General features: G+C 43.0%; 1 protein-coding gene across 22 annotated transcripts in view; it reads right to left on the bottom strand.

The window, feature by feature from the left end:
• The window catches only part of celf4 (CUGBP, Elav-like family member 4), a 119894-nt gene that overhangs the window by 6475 nt on the left and 86968 nt on the right, over positions 1-26451 (bottom strand). The window contains exons 3-13 of one of the 22 annotated variants that reach the window (XM_008409494.3): positions 22262-22310; positions 13189-13317; positions 12345-12424; positions 11844-12002; positions 10020-10158; positions 9181-9333; positions 8687-8797; positions 6459-6524; positions 5964-6044; positions 4654-4737; positions 2319-2520 (exon numbers count right to left, since the gene is read on the bottom strand). In XM_008409494.3, coding sequence (XP_008407716.1) covers positions 2393-2520; positions 4654-4737; positions 5964-6044; positions 6459-6524; positions 8687-8797; positions 9181-9333; positions 10020-10158; positions 11844-12002; positions 12345-12424; positions 13189-13317; positions 22262-22310 — 1179 coding nt within the window. In that variant the 3' untranslated portion in view covers positions 2319-2392. Of the gene's footprint in view, positions 1-2318; positions 2521-4593; positions 4738-5963; positions 6045-6458; positions 6525-8686; positions 8798-9180; positions 9334-10019; positions 10159-11843; positions 12003-12344; positions 12425-13188; positions 13318-22261; positions 22311-26451 lie in introns of all 22 variants that reach the window. The other 21 variants (XM_081607314.1, XM_008409486.3, XM_008409488.3 and 18 more) reach the window with 21 other exon arrangements.

Genomic DNA, 26451 nt, shown 5'->3' with positions numbered 1-26451 from the left:
TTGCGAAAAACCCCAAAAGCTCCATCTCAGACTGTGCAACGTTTCTGCTGGCATAGCGGTTCTCAAGGTGGGCGGTACCGCCCCCAAGGGGGCGTTCAGAGGACGGCAGGGGGCGCTGGCGGACACTTTTGCAAAAGGGGGGCGCTGGGATGCCTTTGGGGGGCGTTTGGTCTAAGGTAAACTTTACACCTTAAATCCACAACAATACCAGTTTAGACTTTGAGCAACTTGGTTAAACTGTATTGTGTAACATTAAATCATGCTTGGCTGCAACTGTATCGATGGCAGCTCTTCTTCTATTCAGTGTTTGTAGCTTCATGGCGGAGCTCCGCATCAGTTCAGCGTTACACCGGCTGATGACGCTGCTGTGATTCACTTTGTCTGGTATTTATGTAGGCTACACATGTTTTGGCAGTTCTGTGATCATATCAAAGCAGCAATTTATAGATAAAATAAATCTAGGAACAGGAAAGAAACTAAAGTGGACATAGCGATAAACCAAGAGAGGATAAAACTAATCCAATGAAACTAAATGGAAATGAATGAAGTACAAAATGCAAGAATAAACTAAGAAACTAAAGTAAATACGGAGGAATAAACTGGTATGGCAAGACCTTTCGAGCAATAATTAATACAGAGGACTGTATGGCAAGAATAAACAGACACTATTTCCAGATAAAAAGTAAAATAATATTGTTGAAGTGCCATGGGTAGGGGCGCAACTACACATTATTCAGGTGGATGCGAAAACATAAATCGGCGCCCCCCCACGAAGGAGAGTAGAAACATACGCTCGCCTCCCCCCAACCCCCCTCCTCCAGACGCCGATACGTTTAGGGCAAAACTCGCTACATTTACCCCGTTATGTGCGCGAGCTGAAGTGTATAGGAAAACATAATCGGTGCGCCGATTCAAAACATCTACAATAATGATAGTAACATTATTAATAAAATAATTGTCAGTGCAAAGCAGCCTACAAATTTTTTGGTGGGGGGCGGTGAGGGACCTGGATAAAGGCTAGGGGGGCGCTGGCCCGAAAAAGGTTGAGAAACACTGATCTAGCATGTTAAAAGTTAAACTCTACGACGTCAGAAAAAGACTGAAGCGGTTGGTTAGTTTAGCAGAGCTGCTGGCAGAAACAAAGCTTCTTCTGTCGTAAAGAAAAGGTCTCCTGGAACACATTTGATTTTCAAAAAATGCTTCTGAGTGAAGGAACGCTTTCTGTCTTTTGGACAGATTAAGTGTTTCAGTGTCCAAGGCCGGAAATCAACATGAATTAAGTGCTTTGAGAAGACATCAGCAAAGCTGCAAACAATCAAAGGCCCCGAAATCACTGTGACCAGGGAAATAGAGACTCCTCTATTTGGAGCCTGTAGAAAAAGAAATAAAATATTTAGATATGTAAAAAGAGTAGAAAAAACCCCATAAAACTTGCGCCCCTGTGCTTGCTTTGACAAACTCGTATGAGAATGCAATATTTTGCCAGTGATTTGCCCCAGGACACTGTGCGGTATGGTTCAGCTGGCTTGTGAGTGGGTGATAAGTTGCCCTTGAATGAAGTCATCAGCGGTGGATGAACGACGCGGCCCGAACCCTCCATCACACAGATGAAGGGGGGAGACAAAGAGGAACGGCACAATTACTCGCCTGAGGGGTAATAAATGCCTCCCCTCACCCCCTCGGAACCGTTTCCTTCTCAGCGCAACACGCCGAACAATTTACCAATTATCTTTTACCTACAGGGTAACATGCGGGGTCACTTACTGCAAAGATGTTCTGCAAACAGAGGAGGCAGCGTGTAAAGGAAACGCCTCTACAGCTTTGTTTGTGTTTGACTGACATAAAAAAAAAGAAAAAAAAAAAAAAGACCCCATTTCCAATATCAGAAGACACCTTTTCCAGGGGGCATGGATCTTTATATTACAGAAATAAAGAGAACTCCCATTTTTACCGATTTTAAATTCAAAGATTAGCGAAAAGACTTTACTTTTTTTTTTTTAAATGCTCTCCGCTTTCAAAACCATTTTCTCACTCGTACTCCCTGCCAAGTCCTGGACGAGCCACATTAGCATAACCTTTACCAAATATATTCTTAAACTGTCTGCGCCGGAGTAAGACTTCACTAATCTTTACAAGCGTTTTACAGATGATCAAGCTGTTATTAGGTGCCTGCGAGTGTTTTATGACTTACATAAAAGGTTATGGAAAACACATCAGGCGGCGTCATAAATGGGCTCGCCATCGGAGCGTTTGCCAGTTTAATACTGCAGCGGCCGCGCACGCTTCGGTTCGGCTATCCGGCTCAAGTGACACCTGACCTGTCTCTTCCTGTTGACAGCGGCTGCCCCTCCAGCCACGGTGGCGGCGGCCGGCTGGGGCAGGGGAGAAGGGGCTAGTAGGGGCGGTTGGCGTCCTTTGGCCTCTTGAGCTGGACCTTCAGTCTCTTCATGCCAATCTGGAAGCCGTTCATGGACTGGATGGCAGCCTGGGCACTACCCGGGTTGTCGAAGCTCACAAACCCTGAGGGGAGAAGGAAGAGGAGGAGGACACAGCGTCGTCAGGTGAAGGTGACGGAAGAGTTTGGGTTCATGAGGCAACACAGAGTAAGGGTTAGAAGCGGCTAAAGACGTGGCTTTTCATGTAGGAGTTTGTGATCCTGAAAAAGAGACGCATCCTTGATTTTGGATGTTCATAATGTGACAAAGCATAAATCTTAAGGCAACAATGAAATTCTTGGAAAAAAACAACAACTTTTGCACATTTAAAATACAGATTAATGGCACTAAGACAAAAAAATAAAAACTATAACAGTGCAGTAAGATATTATATGAAGCCTCCAACCAAATAGCATAGAAAAAGTATGATATAGCAACACAATCCTTCATCAGTTAGTCACCAATGTATGAAATACAATCATATGGGAAAAGTCAAAATAAAGCAATGCATGCACAGCGCCTTGCAAAAGTGTTTGCACCCCTTGAACGGTTTGGACTGGATTTGCCCCTTTACACCGACACTCCTAATTAAAATCAAGTGCACAATAAATTGCACCCGATTAGTAAACAGTCTGTGTGTGTGTGGTTTAATCCCCGTTCTTAATCCAGTGTTTTCTGCGAAGGCTTTTCAGAAGTTTGTTAGAGGACATAAGTGAGCAAATATTATCCTGTGATATTAAGGTTGTGGAAACGTTTAAATCAGGGTGAGATTATAACAGAAATGACCGAGCTTTGGACATCTGTTCAATCCATCGTCTGAAAAGAGTGTGGCACAAGTGTAAAAACTTAACAGAGAGTCTGGGTAGGGGGAGTAAGGGTTAGGGTTGGCAAAATGGTTTACGCTAACCCTGGAGGATCTGCGGAGATCAGAAATACCAGCTGTGTGCTGATCTGGTCTTTATGGAAAAGTATTAAGAAGAAAGCCATTGTTGGGGGGGAAGAGTGCTAGAAGCCCCAATTAAAGTCTGAAATGTAATGGTCAGGAAAAAAAACCAAACTCAAAATGAATGTTTTTCACCTACATACAAAGCCCTATGATGTTGAAATTAACACTGGATCACCCTGAACACATCATCCCCACTGCAACACGTGGACGCAGCCCGCCACCACCTCCATGGGACGGGCGCTTGTTTTTTGTTTTTTTTTAGCAGCAGGAACAGTGATGTTTGTCAACGTTAATGGGAAGATGGATGGAGCACAACACAGGGCAACACTGGAAGAAAAAGAGGCTCCAAAAGAAGTGAGATTGTGGCAGATACTGGATTTACTTTCCAAGCAGAGCAGCAGCCTGGAAAACGCAGCCGGTGCCACGGAGGGACGGCTTCGCTTAAAGAACGTTAACGTGTCAGGACGGCCTCATCAAAGTCCAACCCAACACCCGACTGAGAATCTGTAACTAGACCTGCAGCAGCATGTTGACATGTAAGATCTGAGCAATGCTGGAATAATAATAAAAAACTTCTTTCTAACACGTATGCACAGCTTTACACTGATTTTGTACAATCCTCAGTAAAATACACTGACGAAATGAGGAAATCTGACAAAAGGTCGAGGGGTGTGAATACTTTTTACAGCACAGTGACAGTAGCTTCGCAACAGCTACCAATCAGACGCGAAGGTTTCATAGAAAGCTCCTTCCTCTAAGCACATTCATGTTGTGTCATATTAATGAGCGAGCTAATTTGCTAATTGGTTGCAGCTGATGGACTCGACATCAAACGCTCCCCATCACTCTGAGCTCATCGTTGTCAGCGGCGAAGCGACACAGCAGCAGTTCAGTCCGATATCACATATTTGTAAAAAAAAAAAAAAAAATGTCACAGGAATAAATAATTAAAAGTCATATGAATGCAGAAATGAAAACAAGTTGAGCTTGGGAGTAAAACGTCGTTAATAGGAGTAAAGAGGGAAAATCATTTTTGAATGCATGCATTTCTGCGCGGCTGTAGCAAAGTGTTCTGCTTTAATTTAAAATGGAAAGGGGAAAAAAAAATCGTCTCACATGCATTCAGTGAAAATGAAAAAAATAAATAAATAGAAAACAGTAACCAGTATATATATGTATATATATTTTTTAATTCTGTTCATTTTTACCCACCAAAGCATTTACTTTGGTTTGTCGCCCGATCCACAAACACTTTGGAGGAGATGACATTACCGAAAGGCAGGAACATCTGCATCAGCTCTCCATCCCCAAACTCCTGAGGGAGGTGGTAGATGAACAGGTTGCACCCCTCTGGTCCTGCATGGGAACAGCGAAAAGGAGACACACACACACGCACACACACACACACACGCACACACGCACGAAAAAAGGGGAAAGATGGGAGAAGAGAAAGAGAGATGGAGGGTGAGAAAAAGGGAAAAGTAAAAAAGAAAAAACTAACCATGAGAGAAGATTCAGTCAAAACAACTGGTATGCCTGGTAAAGATTTGTCAAAACGCCTGTTTTTTTGTGGTTTTTTTTCAGTATAATCATAAAGAAAATCTAAAATTTTATATGTAATTTTGTTTAAATAGTAAAATATTTTCACAGATCCTCTTTTTTGCTTGCTTCTCACATTTTCAGCAGGATTCAGGTCTGGGGAGAGAGATAGCCATGGAAGATGCTTGACTTATTGTCTAGTGAACTCTTCCTTTGACTGTTTTTCCCTTCAAAGCTTCATAGAGTTTCAAGAGTTCATAACACCAGGAACTTCAACATCTCGAAACAGTCACAGTCTCACAGATTCTCCATGGTAACCGCTTTGAGATGCTTTGTTTCACAGCGCTCCCACTTTATGCAAATTACATATGCAATGACCCGGTGTCGATTCTTCAACCAGGAGACTGTAAGAATATAACTTTCCTTTGAGATTAACAGAGACGTCTGACTAAAATTGTAGTAAACAGCTGCCTCTCCTCGTATTTTTGTATCTGAGTGTTTTCTGGTTAGTCGACAGTAATTTTAAACATGTTCACCCCTCTCTATATTTTTAGTTTTTCCTTTACCAAATCACCACTAAAACCCTAAAACCCACAGACTCCATCACGGTGGATTGGAGCGCTTTTTATCTTCTCCACTAGAGGGCAGTAATGCCCCAGACATGAGCCTGCTGCTCCTTGGGGTCATCAAGTTTATATGAGCAGGTTTACAGCAAAGTTGGAGATACTCCGTTTTTTTTTTTATCCTGATACTTTGATTCAAAATTCACTTTTAAAAACCTTTAATCTTTTCAAAAATTATTTGTCATAATTATTTGTCATAAATTACAGACCCAATTACAAATTGGGGCATTTAGATTCGCCTGGGTTGATCTGATTTGAAACAGTACGCTGTTGTGTTGAATAGCTTCCTGAACCACTCAGACACAAAGAAGAAAAACGCAGTAAAAGCTTGAAAGAAAAGCAAAAGCAAAATGAAATGTTTGCAGTACTGTCTGTGTGCCTGTATAGGTGTGTGTGTGTGTGCGCGTGTGTGTTTGTTACCTTCTCGTTGCTGCTGTGGAATGATGGGTGGAGGATGGGGGAAGGCTTGGCTGATCTGACCGTATGCGGCGGGGTAGGCTGCTGAGACCCACACAAAGATACGCGCACACACACACACGCACACACACACACACGCACACACACACACACGCACACGCCGCGCATCAGATAACAGTCATGAATACAGCGCACACTTGAATACATACAAACAATGTGATATATGCAGGAGCACAGCAAGCAATCGATCAGATAGCGTACACAATGGAGTCTACGTGTTGCACAAACACCGCCGGGAGAGAATAAACTGATCCAGTTGGACCGAAAAAACAGGAGCGCTACATGATCAAAATACCTAATTTGAAAACAGGAGTGCTTATCTTTGCGCTCCTTTAATTTTTTATTTTTTAAAGGGTCTCGGATGCAAACTCGCAGCCACCCGTGCCACTCAAGACAGACACACGGATGAGCTGCGGAGGGACAGAGTGACGGACAGACCTGCATACTGCTGGACTCCTGTGTAAGCCTGCTGGAGAGGGTCGGCCGCAGTGGGACTCTGAGCTGCTTCAGCGGGAGGAGGAGAGCAGGAGGAGGAGGAGGAGAGAGGTGAGACGGATGGAGAATGTAGATGGAAGAGAGGGCACAGAGGAAAAGATAACAAGGGGAGCGAAGGAGAAGGAGAACAGACAGGGAGGTTAGAGGCAGCTCGCTTTTCCTTCAGTGTGTCCAAAACTTTTCACTTCATGCTCCTGCTTAAGCATCTTCAAAGTAGCTCTAGTGTGCTGTTCTTGAAAACAAGTACAACTTTGAGGGAGTAGAGACAAAAACACACCACCACCACCACCACAGGAAGAAAAAAAACCAAAAAACAAACAAAAACTCCCTGTCATGCAAATCCAGATCCTACAAAACGGTTTTCATTCCGCAGAGAGCTAAATGCACAGCAGCGGACGCATCTGTCGCCACCTAGTTGGCGGCGTACATCCGGACTCGTACCTGCGCGCGCGCACGTGTTTTTCTACCTGTCTTGTCTCCACAGGTAGCGCATGCACACAGAGCACACACCACTGAGAGAGGACGCACACAGAGACACACACCGATAGACCCAACATCACTCGAAACAGCCGAGAAAATATCGAACACACTGTGAACCGACAGCAACACTGACACACAGTCACAGATGGCCTGGAGGAAAGAGGAGAGGTAAGGGCTAAAATAGAGCTCTATAAAAGTTACAGAGTGTGAAATCATATTGTAGCTTTCTTTTCCAACCTGGAAGGCGCTATTTTGCTCGGGGATGGTGTTGAAGAGGGGCGGGGGGTGAACAGGCAAAGGTTACTCTCAGGTCACGGTTTGCGAAAAGGGCGAGATCACACTCTTGCCTTTCTCGAGTCCGTCAACCGCGGACGTGTCTCACTCGAAGTTTCTGCTTGTCTAAACTTTGGAAACATCCGACTTTCAAAATGTCATTTAATTGCAAATCTTAGAGGATATTTTGTCATTCCCTGATACGGCGCCTCGCAGAAGTACACCTAGAAACTTTGCTCATTTATATTGCCTTTTATTGCAATCTTTCATTTGATAGACCAACATAAAGTGGTGAATTGCTTTAAAGTGGAAGGAAAGGGATTTTTTTTTTTTTTACATTTTGTACAAGTAAAAGTCTGAAAAAATGTTGTTCATAGTTTGTGTCTGGCGTGCTGGGTCAATACTTTGCAGGTTCGCGGGGTTTGTCTCCAGGGAGACGGACGAAGACTGAAACGTTTCTCAGTTGCTTCTTCAGCTCAGTCTGATTAGACAAAGTTTTATCTGTGAGCAGCAATTCAAGGTTTTCTACACATTCAACAAGAGTTGCTAGAGATCTAGCGTGGTGGGTCACTAGCATGGTGACCTACGTAGACGCCATGCTAGCGACCCATTAGATTCTGGATAGTCATGTTAAAAAGTTTCTACGTCTCACGAACTGCCTTTGTGTTGTTTTGCTCTCCTGAATTTTATTTATTTTTGTACTTTTGGCGTGGGTCAGGAAGGGAAGTTGACATGTTGCTTATGTTTTGTTAATGTTCTACAAACTTTAAAAAGATTCAAACAAAGTATTTTTGTCATTCTTTCATAAAGGTCATATTTGTGGAGCGCTTATCTGAACGATGTCCTGCAAAACACATTCTGCTGTCTCGGCTGTGAATCCCTGCAGCTCCCCCAGAGCTACCAGCGGCCTGCAGGCTGCTTTTCAGATCAATACCCTTCCTGCCCGGTCTGTCTCTCTACGTCAGCCTTGGTCTTTATTTTTAGAAGATGGATGAAGCGGTCTTTATCTCCCCGACAAGTTCTTTGGTCTTCTAGACACGGTTTGTTTCCTGATGTTCTCGGAGGCCTTCGTACAACAAATGTTTTTATCCGGACGTTAAATTTCACACAGGAAATTCACACTTTTGGAATGTTACTTTATGTAGGTTTTGCAAAACAAACTACGATGTTTTTAGTTAATAAGGAGATTTATTTAGAGGATACATATACAATATACGAGCCTCGAGACATTTTCTGCAAAAAAAAAAAAGAAAGGAATTTTTGTTCATCTTCAGAGATTACAATCCCTCCCAGTTTTCTCCAGAAATGTCACAACAGCCAAAAAAACCCCCCCACAAAATATTTAGGGTTCTGATCTTCCTGACCGTTTCAAGCCTGGTGAGAAATAAGAGTGAGGGTTGGTGGGAGAGGAGCGCTACCTTCAGAGAGAGAAGAGAGGAAGCAGCCACCCTGAACCCCAAAACAACTCCGCGGAGCCACGCCCAAGCCGTTTTTCTCTGAGTCCTCCCTAAAAACCACCTCCTGCAACACTGCGGAGACAAGAGCGTAAAAGGGAAAAAGCAGATAGAGTTTTCTTCGTCCATCCCCTCAAAAACAAACAAAACTAACAACAACAACAAAAAAAAAGCACGAGCCACGGCTCACCACACAAGCTCGCACTCGCACCGTCAGGACGGTGGAGAGGCGCTCACCTCCACGCCATTTATTTCCCCTTAACAACATGCTTTAGAGCAAGATATGCAATCTGGAGCTATGCCTCTAACTGGTCTGTGTCTATAAAGTTTTGCTATCTTGAAGCTCAGCAAATAGAACGGAAAAAAAAACCACACAAAAAACAGTATTTAGGTGCTAATAAAGTTAGCTGCTGTTTCTGTGGCTTCTTAATGGATGCTCCGCAGACGATCAAACCTACCTGGGTAATGGTGGATCCCGTTGGTGAAGACAGCCTCTGCCGGCGGCTGCCCGTTCGCCTGGGGCGGCGGCATGCCAGTAAAACCATTAACGCTAATGGGGGAGGGGATGCTGGTCACTGTGGGGGCGCTAATGCCCGGGGGAGTGCTGCCACCTGCAATAACAGAAATATTGACAAACATTGTTTGTTTTTTTTGTTTTTCTTTTTTCTTTTATCTCTTCCTGAAGACATGATGGGAAAGTTCGGTTTCGACCGGCTACCGAGTCACGAAAATGTCAGAGGGGCTGGTCCAGTGGACCGGTGAAGACGCTAAATGTCAGGGCTGATTCCTTGGCCCCGTGTGACCCTCAGGGCTACACAACAGCCATTAGACCTGAGTCGCTGAGCTAATCCTGCAGAGCAGTGAAAAGAAGAAAAAAAAAAGGTGTGGGCATCTTCCCAGCTGCAGTTGGATTCTTGGAATTTGATCCATTTCCTTTAATGCATTCTGAGCCAATCGCAGTGGATCTATTTTCACCTTCAGCGACGGCTCCAACGGTTATTATTGACACCTCTGACAAGACTTGAAATAAACCGTTGTCATAGAGACTTGCTCGGTGCCAATAATGTTGCTATTCCTCATGCAAGTTCTTTCTTTTCTTAATATTTAGATTGCTTTTGAAGTGAATGTTCATCGGAAACGAACCGCCGATGACCAGTTTCACCTAATATATATATATATAAAAAAAGAAATAAAAAAAGTCTCCTGAAATTCTTCTATTTTGTTAGAATCAAGAATGCTACCTCCATGCTAACTATTCCTGCACAGACCTTTAACCCCTGACCTCCGTCGCTGTTACCTGACGTGGGGGTCAGCGGTGCTCCGGGGAGGCCATTGATGGTGGCCATGTGCTGCATCTGGGCTGCTGCGAAGGCCGCCATAGGACTGAGGTAGCCCCCCTGTCCTACAGACGCCATCAACGCCGCCTGCTGCTGCACCTGCAGGCGGAGGAGGAGGAGGAGGAGGAAGGGGAGGAGATGGGATTAGAAAGCAGAGCAGAGAGTAATAAAAGGAATGCCGCTGTCTGTGAGGTCACTGAGATGAGAAAGGCAGATAAAAGGAAGAAGTAGGGCTATAAAGTGAAATGAGGTACAGCACAGAGACAAGAAAAAGAGGCTATTAGGTAGAAACCGGGTATTGATTCTTACAGAATATCTATTCCCCAAACCGAGCTTCTGTTTTTTAAGACTAACGCAAAAATTTGACATGACCTCCATTTCCTCTTCGGACATTATTTGGTATTTATGGAGCCTTTTGGAGCTGCATACGCAGCCCTTGAACTTTTGCCACGTTCAAAACCTCATATTCGACGTGTTTTATTAGCGTTACAGAGACTTTCACCGAAGGGCGATTCATCGTGAAGCGGAGGGAAAACGACACGCGGCCAGCAAAATTCTTTACGACTTAAAATGTCGAAAGCTTTCCTGCTCAGCCTCTTTACTCTGACGCCACAAAATAAAATGGAGCACGACCTAAATGGCAATGAAATAGGTCTGTCCACAGATCTGGACTTTATAGAAGAGTGGTAAGAAGGAAAGCCACAAGAAATCCTGTTCACAGTTTGCCACAGGCCACATATGAAACACACGAAGCACGTGGCAGAGAGCTCACCGGTCAGATGACTGTATCATTACAGTAGGAAGCTGGTCAGAGATGCTAAATACAGTCAAAAGAAAACCTGTTAGAGGCTGAAAAAGACTTGAGGTTGGGGTGGAGATTTACTTTCCAGCAGGACAATAACAACCCCAAGCTTACAACTAGAGCTACAGTGAAGCTGGTTAGATCAAAATGCATTCCCCGTCAAGCTCCAGACCTGAATCTAACTGAGAATTCAAGTTCAGATGCTTGACCGGATGGATCTGGTAGAAATATCCCTCAATAGACTCGCTAGCTTTGATTTCTTAATTCTTTTTTGTGTAATTGTTATTTTCCTCAGTATGGCATCTGAAATCCAAATAACGTACATTACGGTAACAGTATGTAACTTCTAAAAATATAAATTTTTTGTTACTAATTTGTTGAAACTCACTATGTTGTGAAATGACAGTATGCTATGGTAAACAGATAATCTGTGAAAAAAGCAAAGTCCTCTGCCTTCTCCCAGCGCCAACTAGAAACAACCAACCAGAGTGTGGAGGAAGGCTGTTATTGCTGTCAATCAGGTTTATGTATGCGCTGCTCACCCCCATCGCTTCTGCAGCTTCTTCAAGACAGCAGGACAAAGTCTAGTTGGCACCAATGACAGTAGATGAACAGTTTTCTTTTAACCTTAAGTTATTAGTACATTTAGCAGCATGTACAAGAAGATGATTAACAGCACTAACACTCTCTGGTTGATTGTTTTTGTGTGGAAGTGGTGCATCTCTTCTGACAGCAATAGTAGCAGAGGGAGGAAGTGAAGGAGATCAATCTTTTCACAGATTACTGTCACAATTTAACAAAAAAATTTATTATTTTTTCTGTAAAAATGGCAGCTTTAAAGGTTGTGGGTTGCAACAAGACAAATGTGAACCGGTTCAAGGGGGAACAGCATAACCACAATTTGCGCTTAACACACTATTTGCCATAAATAACTCTCGATGGAAAAGCCAAAAAAACAAAAACGTATCTATGTGACTCTTGCCTGAGCGTAGGCTCCGTAGGCTCCAAACTGCAGGGCCATGGGGTTGAAGATGCCCATCTGACCAGCCATCTGCTGCATGCGGCGGATGGTGCGCTCCTTATCCGTGTCAGCGAACTTTACCACCAGACTGGACGAGGCACCCTGTACGCCCACCCACACCCACACACACACACGCACACACACACACACACACCCGGCAGGACAAGTTAGTGTGGTTCGACTGACAGAGGACATAAGCTTTCATTTGTACTTGCACACCCATGCTGCACACACATGTGCTTCTATGTTTCCTGCCAAGGCAGCGGCCTCAGAGCTACAGTTGGTGCTCACTCCACTGAAAAATTTAGGATGGGTTGCATCCAAAGGACAAATCCCCTCCATGGGGATAATAAAGTTTAAAACTTTAAAAAGGCAATCAAGTGCTATTTAACTGTGTTGTCTATGTGACTCATCGCTTTGTTTCTCTTTCTCTCTCTCTCTTCACAGCCACAGGATACTCACAGGCATCGTCTGGCTGCCATGTAGTGCACCGATGGCTGCCTGAGCTTCAGCGTGAGACGAGTATTTTACAAATGCACAACCTGAGGAAAAAGACCCGGAGAGTAGAAAAAAACAAGTAAGGTGAGAACAAAAGCAACAGCATTTCTAGTAACAACACACACACGCACGCACACACACACACGCACACGCACACACACACACACACACACACACACACACACACACACACACACACACACACACACACACACACACACACGCACACACACACACACAACTGAGTAGGAGTCCAGTTCCCAGCATTTTGTTACACTACTGGATGGTCGACAAAACGAGCCGCTCTGGCACCATTACCGAGCCTGCGATCCACAGCGTCCTGACACTGCTTCACACTGACAAGTGTCACTGATGAATCTGAATGGTCACGTTCGCAGTAATTATCGGGGAAATCCAGCTGAGTAAGCGAGCTGACGGAGCCTCGTTAATGGAGCTTCATGCAGGACTCGGAATGATCAAGCACACTGCAATTATCAAGCTTAGTTATCACTGAACCTCATTGATTGGCTGCTGAACCCACCGCTGAACTTGTGGAGCACCCCGAGAGCATTTTAAAACAATCCTTTTTTTTCCTTTCATTTTTTTTTTTTTATGTACCAGGACATGAAACTTGAGGTTAAACGAGGAAGTTTAGTTAATTTTCCCCTCCTTCGTTCGGGTTCGTCTCATGTTCACATTTGCTGAATGAAACGGTTGTTCTGTATTGCATTTCTATTCATGGTCATCAGCTTGCTCACTTGTGTCACAGAGGTAAGAAAAGAAAAGCCGCCACTGTCACAAAGTCTACCTTTGCTGTTTCCGTCGGGACCTCGGAGGATGGTGCACTCCTCGATGCTGCCGAAGGACTCAAAGAGGCGCCGCACGTCGTCTTCTGACTGCTGCTTGTTAAGCATGCCCACAAAGAGCTTTCTGTCTTCTAAAAAGAAAGGGAGAGGAGGTCATGATCAGAGGATCAGATGTGCCTTCAGATGGAAGCCTCAGGAATACACAGAAAAGGAATCAAAGGCAGGTTTAGCGAAAGCCTTAGCGTGGATCAGTTTTGATACTGGAGGTAATGCACAAGCGCGCGTGTTGTCCGTGCGTTACGCAACGCAGCAAAAGCAAAAATATAGTAGCTAAAATGCTGTAGTCTTGAAAATTTTGGTTGCACTCTTTTATGGGTAAACTGTCAAATGCTGTTGCATTTTTAGAGTTCATGTTCATTTATGTCTGTGTGTTGGAATAACGGGTAAAAGTTACAGCATTTTACTGATTTGAGACAGAATTTCACCATGTCTTGCTTTATTCATCCCTGACCATCAAGAGATGAAAGTGTAATGGCCTAAACAAAGTTAATGAGTGACCCCAGGTTGGGTAGACGATTGTCAGCTGAAATAATTTCATGAGTTGGAACATCCCAATGGGAGTAAATCTTCATCGGTGTAGACGGAGCGTCTTCACAGCGTAGCAAGTCGTAAAACAAGTTTGTTATCAGGTTGTTGCTGAGACATTTGAAAAGCCTTTCTGCTCGTTTCGTACCAGTGCCGAACATTTGGCGTCCCAGAGTTGCAAATCTCATGCTGCAGGATTTTTTTTTTTTCAACGTGTCAAAAAAGTATGAATCCGTGGCAGCTTGTTTTAGTTGGGCAGAATTGGGAATAACAAATGCAGATGGTGTAGTCCTCAATGGAGTCTCGCAAAGGCTTATCCGGGCCCCAATTATGGAGGGCGTCGAAATAATTTGATAGCTAGAAGAGATGTTATTTTTAAAAGAAAATGTGTTTTCCCATGTCACTGTGAGCGGAGTCATCAGATGGATTTGTGTGCAGAGAGCCAATCTGCAACCATTTAAAAATAAACTGTTTGTAGGGATGACAACATTTATTTAATTTACCTAAAGCAGCTTATCACCGCTGAAACACGAGGCAGACGTGCGACGGCGGTGGAGTTCTTTAGCGATGCTGAACATCCATTTGAAAACAAACAGTGAGGTAAAAAACAAACGGCCGTATAAAACATTTCTAGAAAGATACTCAGAAATACCATTTTAATGATGGATAATTCCAGTTTACTTGAAAGTCCTTTTGCCGTTTTTATTAGTATAAACAACTGAAGAATGAAAGTAGTTCAAAATGCCCCTTAAAACCAGTCCAAAAGTTATCAACTGTTCCCAATAGCATTTTTTTTGTTGTTGAAATACTTTTTAGCAGTGAGTCCCAAACCCTTCACGGCTAAGGGAAGACGTTGCCATTGGTTGAAAGCTCACGTCTGTTCATCGACTCCACACCTGAAGAGGCCGGTTCGGTGGCGCTGGAGTAAATAAATGCTGCAGTTATTCAATTAGTTCTGGACTTCATCTGCAGCCCCTTGCTTTGTACCATCTGGACTCTGTGCCGGTAATAATGCCACAGCACAAACAGGCTGTGCAAAGCTTCCCTCTTTCCACTTCTGGCTGTGCTTTAATGTTGCAGGTCATTCAAAAGGCTCTTTTTTTTTTAACTCTATTGAGATCTGGGTAGTCACTCTTGCTTGATTTTACAACATATAATACTGCTACAATAACATACAAGAGAAATCAAAGGAGGATAAAGAGCTCTTTTCTGAAGGTTGGACAGCGCGTATTAGACCTTTTTGCTTTGAGAGATAATTTCCTGTCTGCAACACGCGAGTAACAGCTTCGGCACAGGATCTTTTGAAAGTTTAATAAAAGGGAGAAAGAAACTAAAATAACACGTTACGTTTTATGGCCGGAATCTGTCACACGAATCAGACTTTTTTTTTTTTCCCCTCTTTTTTCTCAGAATCAGAAGATCCTACTTCCTGTAGATAAGGAATTGCACCTGTCGCAGGTGTCAGGCAGGAGAAAAGACAGATGCGTTGGTGTTCCTGTCCTCAGGGCTCAAATCTAGCTGCAGTCTAAGTTCAGCTCCACCGGATCTCACTCTGTGTGGAAACCACAAGCTTGCCGGCATCGTTATTAACTGCGCATCAAAAACTACGGTTCAATCATCTCTAGCCAAAGACCAGCCTGAGTGCAGATCACGGCTACATTGATCTGCATGGAAATATCCAGTTTTTACAAAATCATATAGTTTTAACAGCAAAACTGTATGAAATAACAATATTTTTTTTTACTATTATTAGTTTTGACAGTTCTCTAGTTTCTGCAGACTTGCGACCCGCTTTGTCGTCTATAGGTCTCTTAAATTCGACCCAAAATGATAAACTTGCAAGATGTTTAAGAAAAGAACAGTGTTGGGTATGTTAAGAAAATCAACATCTTAATAATGAGAAATATAATTAAAAATCTTATCATATCTCCTTGTGAAATAATGATTTCATTTCTCAGCAGGTCTTGACGTCTGCCTGCTATCCCAAAACTAATTCCTGCTTTAACATCATTCAGCAAATTCAGGGAATTGAGGGAAAAGGAACAATGACCGTTGTACTGTATTAAGAAACATGCGTCTCAGTAAAAATCTTCTTCCGGATCTTGAGTTTACATCGGCTGTAATCATCAAAATTAACAGAAATTGCACGGGACAACCCAAAACGATGCTTGAAATACATCGTTTGTGTTATGAATGTATACAATATTAAAATATAATATTTAGGACTGATTTACTGATCACATTTTTTGATATACAAAAAGATCTGGAAGTGATCTTTTAATTTAGCACAAGTCAAATCTATGATTTAAAGGTGGACTAGAGCACCGGCTTACATTTGACGAAAGAAGCGCGTCAACATGTTTCCTTTCCTCGCATCCCATAAACATTCGGATTTGCGGGGAACGAATGTGTATGTTTAGAAATTGATGAGGCGCACAGCAATCGCCTGCAAAAAAAAAAAAAACGCTCTGCAAATTAACGCGTGTGCAGATGCGGATTCTCTGCGGGCGCCCGCAGTGTGAGGGCGCGCGCACGCCGCCTGCGCCGAGTGTCCGTTCCCCCCTCTGCCTGTGCTTAACAGGGCGTCCTTGCCGAGTCAACAAGACTAATCTGCGCTCCGGCCTTGCACCGGGTGGGCTGGGTTGGAACGACGAGTGTTTACAAGAGTGCACCTAATATCACAGTTGGAGGACACACACCTATGCAGAAACACACACACACACACACACACACACACACACACACACGCACACACACACACACACACACACACACACACACACACACACACATACACACACACACGAGTCTCAGAAGGTCCGACTCCTTAGCATCTTCATGGAAAATATGAGGTGAAATCTGAGTATTATTTGCATTTCCACTTTTTCACACACGTGCAGAAAGTACAGGTCAGTTTATCGTCCTGATAGGTTTACTAACGTTTTACTAGGATGTTTAAAAACTCTTATTTTATGGCTGACATCAGAAATCCTCTTTATTCACAGTCGCATTGGTTTCAATCGTAATGCTTTATAGATTTCCAACATCTCACCTTAAAACAAAATTTTTATTAGAAAGCTTAACTTTCCCAACACATTTAATATTAAAATATAAATACCTACAAAGGAATAGCTTAAAATAAGCTGTGCCTTGTTTTATGATATTTTCTAATAGTGTTTTTTTTTTTTTTTCCAATTCTTCAGCTATAATCTCAGGCAGACAAAGTGTCGATCTTGAATTTGTTTTCTAGGCACTCGGCATTCTAATTCTTCCTACAAACCTGGATACGTTTGTGACACGTCACAGTTAATATTTAATATTCTTTAAAGGATTGGCAGACATTTCAGTTTATTTTCAACGTTTAATCTTCAGTTGTAAGTTGGATTTGCCATCATGGCAGTCGGACGTGTTTCTCCGGTGGAACAAACGTCGTAAAGGAACGGTCAGCCCCCAGACTGAGCAGAACTACAAAACACTACAACTCATAAATATTCGGACAAATATCCTCCAGCAAGTCACAGCTAAACCTCTTTGTGTTGCAGCGGTCAGCAGACCTCAGGCATGTTTCTGGCCAAAGGTTTCACTCCTCCTCTTAGCAGAATCGGTGAAGCTCCATTTAATCGATTGGTTCTCTTGCTTTAAAGTGTGATCTATTCTTTTTTTTTATGGGGCTGAAGTTGGAGTCAGTCCAGAAGCTTAATTGTTCTGGTTTATCCGGTCCAAACCCAGGTTGGATGTGTGTGTGTTTGGGATCGCGGTAAAGTTGCGACACCGAGCTGCGTCCACATTTCAACCACAAAGCCGTTTATCTGAGATAAAGTGAAATAATTTGAAGGTTGTCTTTTATTTTCATTATTCCACCCACTTTGTGCAGTCCATCAGTATCGCTGTCAGAGACACAGACCCTCAGCATGATGCTACCACCACCGTGTTTGGCATTTGATGCAAAATGAAATCTGCTAGCCTCCTCATGTCTAGACTTCTCTGTCACTGGAACCAAACAGCTCAATCTTTATGAAATCTGACCAGTTTCTTTGTGAGGGATTTGGTTGTGACTCTGGTGTCCCCGTGTTTTCTCCTGGGTGGGTCTTGTACATCATGAGCGTCTCTGCGCTCATCTAAAGTTGACGGTTTTGGTGTCAGATGGCCTGAAAGCCGAGTTTCCCGACCTGACAACGACCCAAAACGCATCAAAATTAATCAAGGGAGCCTTGCATTAAGCTTTCTCTGTTGCGGTCCAAAAGCCCTGATCTCAGTCCTACTCATAATTTGTGGACCATGATTAAAATTGGAGTCAGTGCCAGCAAGCCAAACTATTTAAATTAACTCGCTACCCTTTCTAAAACAAGAAAAAAATAAAAGTGGTCATATCTCTAGCCTGAACAAAGCCTGGACCGTAACGTGCTAAATAACATTCATCCAAATATTAGATATTAGTGAGGTTATGCATTATGTATATGTGTGAGCCTGTATGTGTAATTCTAAAAACTGGATTTTTAGAAAATTTGCATTCATTTAAAACTTTTACACACAATTCCTATATCTGGGGATTTAATGAAGTTGCTTGTTGTATGAATATTCCCACCTGAAAAACAAAACAAATAAATGCATAATTAAATATCTCGAAATATATCCGTACTCATGATGGATGTGTAAACTTCTACTGAGTGTTTTATGTTCAATGCAGGACGGATTTGGATTTGCTCTGATTTCTGTCCAAGCCAAACAAAGTTCAAACTTGTGTTTTCTGGGGAGAACAATGAGGGAAGAAATACTTTCACGATTATCCTACTGAACAGACAGTAAACAGAGATCTCTCTATTTAAGCCAGTTTCACTCGGCTCAATGCAAACAAAGCCTTTCCTTCTCTGAGGCGCCGTTAAACTCGCCAGTCTTTAGTTCCATACATTTACACTTCTGTCATTTCCTTAAATGTGTCCGGTTTTTCCGCTTTCCTGATCTGATCAACAGGGGTGAAAGTAAGGGGGTACGGCAGGGTACTGCGTACCCCTAAAAGATTTAGAGGGGGTACGCAGTACCTGCAAGAGAGAGGAGCAGCTGACTGCTGTAAAAAATCAATGGGTTCACTGTGCAGCCGCGACTGCGCCCACTAATTAGCCGTGACTGATTCGATTTTCAAGAACAATCTAAAACAGACTTAATCAGTTAATAAATAACTTTTTTCCCATTTCATATGGTCTCTGAGCTGTTCGTGCTTTACTAGAGCAGGGCTGCAACACGTCGATCGCAGAAGGTTTTGAGTCGATCTCGGCATTATGTGACAAACTGAACGCCGCCAGGACGCTGAGAGCAGCACATCCTCCTCTGACTCCTTCTCAAGACGTTCAGAACTTTATTAAAGAACAACAACAACAAAAATCAACAAAACGTATTCAAATGAATGATTCAACAACAATAATAATATCAGTAATTATTGTGTCAACAAGGTGTTGCGTAATTCTGTGCATTTCGGTTCCATTACCAAAATAACAGAGCAGGAGTTTAAAATTAACTAATCAACCATCGCTGTGTTCAGGGAGGCTTATTAATAATTGCAAAATAAATATCAAGCCTGAAAACCTAATATCGTAACGGACTGAATGTTATGTTTTTGACGTAATCACTGGTTGGCTTGTGGAGCGCAGGAGGTTGCCATGGCAACGGGTGTGCTTAAATGACAGAGAGACGGAGAGTAAAAATGTGCGAGTGGTTTAGAGTTGATCACCTGTTCAGGTTGTTTACCTTTGCTGTGGCGCATCACAGCCGCTGTAGTTTCTGAACATTCAATAAACTACAAACTTGGACTAATTACCTCGTTCTTTGTGACTATATGTCATTTACAACAAACATCAAACACGGTAAATATGTTGGATTAAGTATTTAACAAACAAATGTCTTCTACTGCAATAATTGTGTGAAAATAAATTCATTGTCTAATATAAAATAGTTTGGTGCTGTCGGGCTCAGAGTCTGAGAGGCTTTTCCTTTATTAAACACTTTTGTTTTTTACCTCTTATTTAGTGGAAATATTGATGTTAATGAGACTTAATTATAACCTTTTTCAACCTTTATAGCTCCACTGTTGAAAATGAGAAGCTAATATTCACAAATGACAGTGAAATAAAATCCAGTCCAACATCTGGTTTGAGGTGATTCCTCTGGAACCTGTTGGAGGAAAAATATCCCAACTTCAGAAGATGAGCTTTTAACCTAACAGAGCTCTGTGGTTCCTCCGATCAGTATGAGAATCAGGGTGAGGAGGCGCCATGTTAGGAAGAGAAGTGGAAGCTGCAGGATCTTCAGAACAAACAGGTCATGATTATCCTTCTGTATGGACACAGGATCAATAGAACCAGTTTAAAAGTTAAAATGAATGGTTATATGTCAGACATGGAAAACTGGGATGCACTCCATGCCATGATGTTCAGAATTTAGGTCTCATGGCATCTCAACGTGTCAACATTGCAGCCAGTGGCCTGAGGGACATACAGCTTTATTTTGTAGCAATTCAAGAGCTACCCAGCTTACATATATATATATATATATATATATATATATATATATATATATATATATATATATATATATATATATATATTTTTTTTTTTTGTCATAGTACCCCCAAGAATTTAAAACTACTTTCACTCCTGCTGATCAATACACTTGCATTTATTTTTGGACTACATTAGGAACTTTAATTATTTCAGTTTCAAATCACTAAATTGTGAATCCTTTCGGCAACTGCAGCAAGTATTTTACGAACGCTAGCAATGGCATGTTTTCCTTTGCAAAAGTGGCCATTAATTTACGACAGACCAACACAAAGTACTATATAGTTGTGATGTGAATTTTACATTACTTTACACTATTTCTGAACAAAAATGTATCTATCCTGCCAGAAGAACTTTTTAAGTGTTTGTAAAGTGTCTTTTCTTACCTCAACCTGTCAAAGGACTGCAGATGTGATGCCTAAAAGTTATAATCTGGCAGCGGGCGTCACACGGCGACATTTACTTAGTTTAAGTAAAATTAAAGTTAAGAGTCAAGGTCAAAACGATCAATCATGCACTTTTAGGCACAACAGGTTGACCAAAAGGCACTTAAAGTTCAAAAGGTCATAAAAATCCAATTACCACTCCTACTACTACAACTAATGATAATTATACTGTGGATTTTATGGTTTTATGATTAGTGAGTCTACTTTTCTCTGATTTACGCAGTAAGCTGCACTGCATTTTATTTAGTTGTTTCATAGTAAAGGGACAAGCTTTATTTATTAACTTTTTTTAAAAATTATTTTCCTTCCCCTTCACAATCATGCACTACTTTGTGTCCACCCACCAGATAAAACACACCACGCAAATGTCCGATGCGCCTGAACCGCCCTGCCAGGCACCGCGCTCCCCTTTTCTACTGGGCTCTGTGAAACGTTTGTGCCCTGGTGGCGCGGCGTTTAGCTTTGAAACATCGCAGCGTGGAAAACAGATGAGAGACGTGAGGGAAGGACATCCGTACAGGAGCAGATAGACCTCCCGTACAGACGCGTATGCATGTCTTCCGCCGCTAGCTCTTTGTTTCCTTACGCTCGCTGCTTGCTTCAGTTTTCTCCCGCTCCATCAATCACCCTCCACTCCCCCCCGAACTCCCCACACACTCACACACCGGCAGCAGGCAGACTAAATAGAGGAGGATGTTGCACGGCCTCTCTTCCTTTCTTTAAAGGTTATTTTCTTTTTTTTTTTACTACAGGGTGACACCTCTCCTTTCTCTCCCTAGACTTCTGCTGCTCATCAACCTTTAGCCGCTTCCATGTTCCGTTGCTGTTTCTCTCCCCTCTTACTTGTGGATAAAAAAAAAAGAAGAAAAAAAATCACTGTATTGCCAATTATATTAACCACTTGAAGGTCTGAGACACTCTGGACAAAAAGATGGCTTCGGTCTTATCTCGCACAGCCCTGTGATTGATGTCAAGAGTGGGTCGCCAAATGTCTAGACGTAGAAAATTTCCTTTAAGCCATCTTGGCTGTCAATAAAGCTCCCCGTGTTAACCTCCCCCCCCACCACCTTTTTACCCCTGCAGAACTTCTCATTTAATCAGCTCTTTGCCGTGACACGAGTCAAACAGGGTTTACATTGTTGCAAACTGATTTTTACAGGTGTTTTTGACAGAGGAGGCAACTTTGTTTTCTTGCATGACAAGACGTGTGCTTTTCTTCACGTTGCACATGACGACAGACAGGAGCTGCAGGCTGAGCCGACCGGGGTGGGGGTTGGGGGTTGGGGGGGTTGTTTACATAATGCGTTCTGAGCGCTGGAGGGTCCGGGGGCCAGGCTGCGCTGTCAGCCTGCGTCGAGGCGCTGGCCGTCGTCTCGACGGGACAGATAATGGTGAAGCTGATGTATGCAGGCAGCATGGTTGGAGTAAAAAGAAAGGGAGGGTGGAAGGAAAATAAAATAAAAAAAAAAGAAGGAAGGAAGGGCATACTCTACCTCCTCGACTCTCACTGTCTGCTGGCTTCACCTGGATCGGTCTGTTCATCTGTGACAGTTTGAGAAAAAGAAAAAAAGAGGGACAAAAAGAGAGAAAGAGGAAGAAGAGGAGACCGGTTAGCATCATGTAATGGTTGCATGCTTTCACCTCCCCCCCTCACCCTCCACAATACAACTTTCGCAGAATGACTCAAGCAAATGACAATTTAAGTGTATTAGAAATCTCCAAAGCTCAAAGCTGCAGCGCTTGTGGCTGTTGGGGGAATGGCTTGTTGGGAGTTTGGGCTGGAAATATTATTTGATCTGAGATGAAAGGGGGAGAGAAGGGATCAGCAGAGGGAGGACAGGAACGATGGAGGAGAGATAACAGGGGGTCAGTGGAGCTACGCGTGCACCATCATAATTCACTGTTAAATATCGATACGAATTCACACGCACACACACACACACACACACACACACACACACACACACACACACACACACACACACACACACACACACACACACACACACACACACACACACACGCGCACGCACACGCACACGCACACACACACACACATTTATTCAGAAGTCTTTGTAAGGTACCCCTCTATCCGTTGTGCAGCTGTAGACACTGAAAGCTCTGCCTTATTTTCTTTAGAAAATACCTGGAGCTCAGTTAGACTGAACAGAGGACTGTATGCAACCGTCTTCCAAGTCTTTCTGGACGCTGGACGTGGGTCGCTTTTTTTTAACTCGGCCGTTCTAACCCACTTCCCCTCTCTCTCTAAACTGCTTGGCCGTAGCTCGTTGTAGCTGTATGTTCAGGCTTGTTAACCAGCTGGAAAGCGAACCTCCGATCTGCAGCTCCTCACAGGTTTCCTCTGATGATTCTCATGTATTTCGCTCCATTTGTCTCAAAGTCCTACCAGCTTCCCTACACATACTGATGAAACGCATCCTCACAGCGTGGTGTTGTCACCACCGCATTTCATTGTCGGCACAGGGGAGGTGGATTGTTAGCTTTTTTGCCACGTGGCTTGATTGACGTTTCATCGAATGTTGAAAGCTTTAAGTATTATGACCTAATCCTGCTTTAAATTTCTTAACATCTTTCTCCTGTCTGGTGCGTTCCCTCGTCTTTCTGCTGTTTGCTCACTAATGTTCAATATCTACCACTGAAATTTTGTGCCTCAAAGTAGAAAAATGAGAAAAAAGTTCAAGCGATATGAGTCAGGCACCACAGTACAAACTCCTCCTGCATTAGTTCTCAAACTGCTGGTTCACACTACAAAATGTCCTGGCCAATCTTCTTTTAGTACTTACACACACACGCACGCATCTACACACTCTCTGTCCCCCACTGAGACCTTTCCACACCATGTCCGCCGAGGCTCTCCTTTCATTTCACTCCTGCCTGTCAAAATTTCCCTCTCCGCCTCGCCACCCTGCTAAACGCTCTCCGCCAATCAATTTTTAATAATGCCAATCGCCACGCTGCCAGGAGGGATGGAGGGAGAGAAGGAGGAGGAGGAGGAGGAGGAGAGGGGGAGGAGATGGTGGAATCTGAAGGCTGAAAGGTAAAAGAAAAGAGTTGGAGTTTTTTTTATTATTATTATTTTCTGGTGCGATCTGTGTTTTGCAAATCGTCAATATGCTTTTTTTTCCTTTTTTTTTTTGAGTTTGCGGATAAAGTCATCATCTTTATGAGCTTTTTCGCATCCACACGGGGCGAAACATTTCAGCCCACACCTCCGCCCTTCTCCGGCGGCTCGTATCAAACCCGACCGTTCTCCACAACGCCTTACTTAAAAAACGGAGCTACCCCATCCCTCCCCATCTCGTCTCCTCCCTCTCTTTGACGGGCCGAGAGAACCCTACTAATGTTTGTAATGTGCTGTGATGCATTATTTATCAGACTGGCTGTTGATATGGAAAAAAGGACGAGCGGGGATAAGGAAAACGGACAGGGGGAGTTAGAACGAGTAAAAAAGCGAGAGCGCGCGAATAAAGGAAGTCATCAGAGGGGAAGTGGGGGGTGCAGAAGGCATACAGAAAACACATTAAAAGAATGAGGTGGAGTCGGATTGCATGTGAGGCAGGTGTTTGAGGAGAGGGAAGTGTGGTGATAAAGAAAAAAGAAAGGAGGGGAAGACAGAGGGAGGAATCAGGAAAAGAGGGCATAGGGGGGAGATGAGGACATAGATCAGAGTACGCTACAAGGTCAGCCCAATGCTCCCAGGGGGCCCATAAGCCTGCATACATATGAGCACTTTTACCATGACCCATACAAATGCTGTGGCCTCAGTCTGACCTACTTGTGTTTCTCCACTGGTCGCTTTTGCTTTATTATTTTATGTAAGTGCAGATTTCAGCCTGGAGTCCATGATGGAGCTGACTGTATTGGTTTTAATTTCACAGTGGGAGAATACACCAAAAAAAAGAAAATCATATAAAGTTAGTTCTAGTTTTATTAAAACCATAAGTCTTCATTCCTAACATGCAGAATTACACTGATTATAGATACATCGACGAATCCCTTAATTCGTCACTGCTAGTTGAGCACCAGTGTGCAAAATGTCTGCTAATAAAATTTTAAATGCCGCTCGGAACGTGGCGATGTGGTTAAACCATTATTTTCTTTTGTCACCAAAGCCCGAGTGGTGTTTCATGGGCTCTCTATCAGTGGGTTTCCATTATCCCAAGGCCCATAACTGCTTCAAGGTCAGTTTTATCATCCCGCTCATAATGGGGTGAGTTAGCACCGGCCCAGTGGACGGCCGATCCCAAAACTGTTGTTAAAGGCAGACGCTGACTCGCCCGTATGGGTCCCTCGAGGAATTCTGCAACGGCGATCGCCGAAGCCAGATGGCAGCGTTGAGCAGGAGAAACGTCTAATGCCAAGTGGGCAGAAAATTGCCTTCCACAGGAAAAGGAAAAGGAAATGGGGGGGTTTGGGCGTTTATACATATGTATGTAAAGTTGAGCGCGTACAAAAGCTTGGCCCGTCCACAAACACACAGCACTGCAAATAAACGAAAGCAGCCAACCATGGATGGGAACGATGGCGGCTCTCGCATAAACGGAGCCCTGGGCCAGTCTGTCCTCCTGCAGCCCCATAAATAAGACAAAGTCATGAAGCAAAACCCATTACAAAGAATAACAAAACAACTCCTTTCTGTTGTGTAACTCAGGGGATTCAGTAAGAGCTGAAAATAGTAAACTGATATTAAATGACCAGATAGGCAGAAAACGTTTGCGCTCCGTCTGACAAACCTGCATTGGGGGAATCTCAGACAGGAGACATAGGACAATGTACTGGCATGCTGCGGATTGGAATCTATTTAGTAGAAGTGACCTCTGATGTTTGTATTTTCACATCGGACTTTAAGCATCGTAGATGAGAATCTTATACGTACAAGAAATGGCTACAGCTTCTGAAGAGGACAGTGATATTTCTGACAGTAACGATTCTGATGATGATGATGATTAGAGAGCTTTGGTTCACACGACTTTGAGACCAACTTATATTCCTGATTTCAGAGTCGTTTCTGAGTAAAGCTTTAGAGTAACTTCCTATAGTTTAAGCTGTAATGTGATGGTGCTTCTCGCTAATAAAAATATTCAAGTATTGCAACAATATCTGAATAAGTATTGCCGCAATGATCTGTTTAATAACTTCTAAAAAACATCAATGTAAATTTTTGCAAATTGCAGAACATTTTCTACGGACATGTTTGACATCAGTGCAACAATTCAGCACATTTTGTTTTTTTATTACAAATTTAATGCTTGTCACACTGTACAGCCCTGCGGTTTTCAAGATTTTATAATGGAAATATATCTGCAAGGTTAGATGAAAGGCACGCAGGTCAACATGTCCGGCATCTGTTCCCATAAACTAGCCTTTCAAATGGGCTGTAGAAAACTTGTTAGAGACTGACTTTAGCTTTTCTTTTGTCGCTAGCATACGGAGGCTATCGACCTCGGCGCAGACATCCTGAGTTCAACTCCCGTCTTTGGTTCTTTTGACGCATGTCTTCCTTTTCTCTGTTTCCTTCCTGTCAGGCTACTTTCAAATAAAGACCAGTAGTGCCTAAATATTATTTTTAAAAAAAAACAATATTTCTTTTGTCTCATGAGATCCCTTTGTGGTGTGCCACCTTTTTTCTTTTTTTTTACATAGAAACACCAGCATTGTCATA

The sequence above is a fragment of the Poecilia reticulata genome, chromosome 5, assembly GCF_904066995.2.
Source record: "Poecilia reticulata chromosome 5, P_reticulata-male-v2, whole genome shotgun sequence".
NCBI classification, from domain to species: domain Eukaryota; kingdom Metazoa; phylum Chordata; class Actinopteri; order Cyprinodontiformes; family Poeciliidae; genus Poecilia; species Poecilia reticulata.
This window is presented reverse-complemented; position numbering and strand designations above follow the sequence as displayed.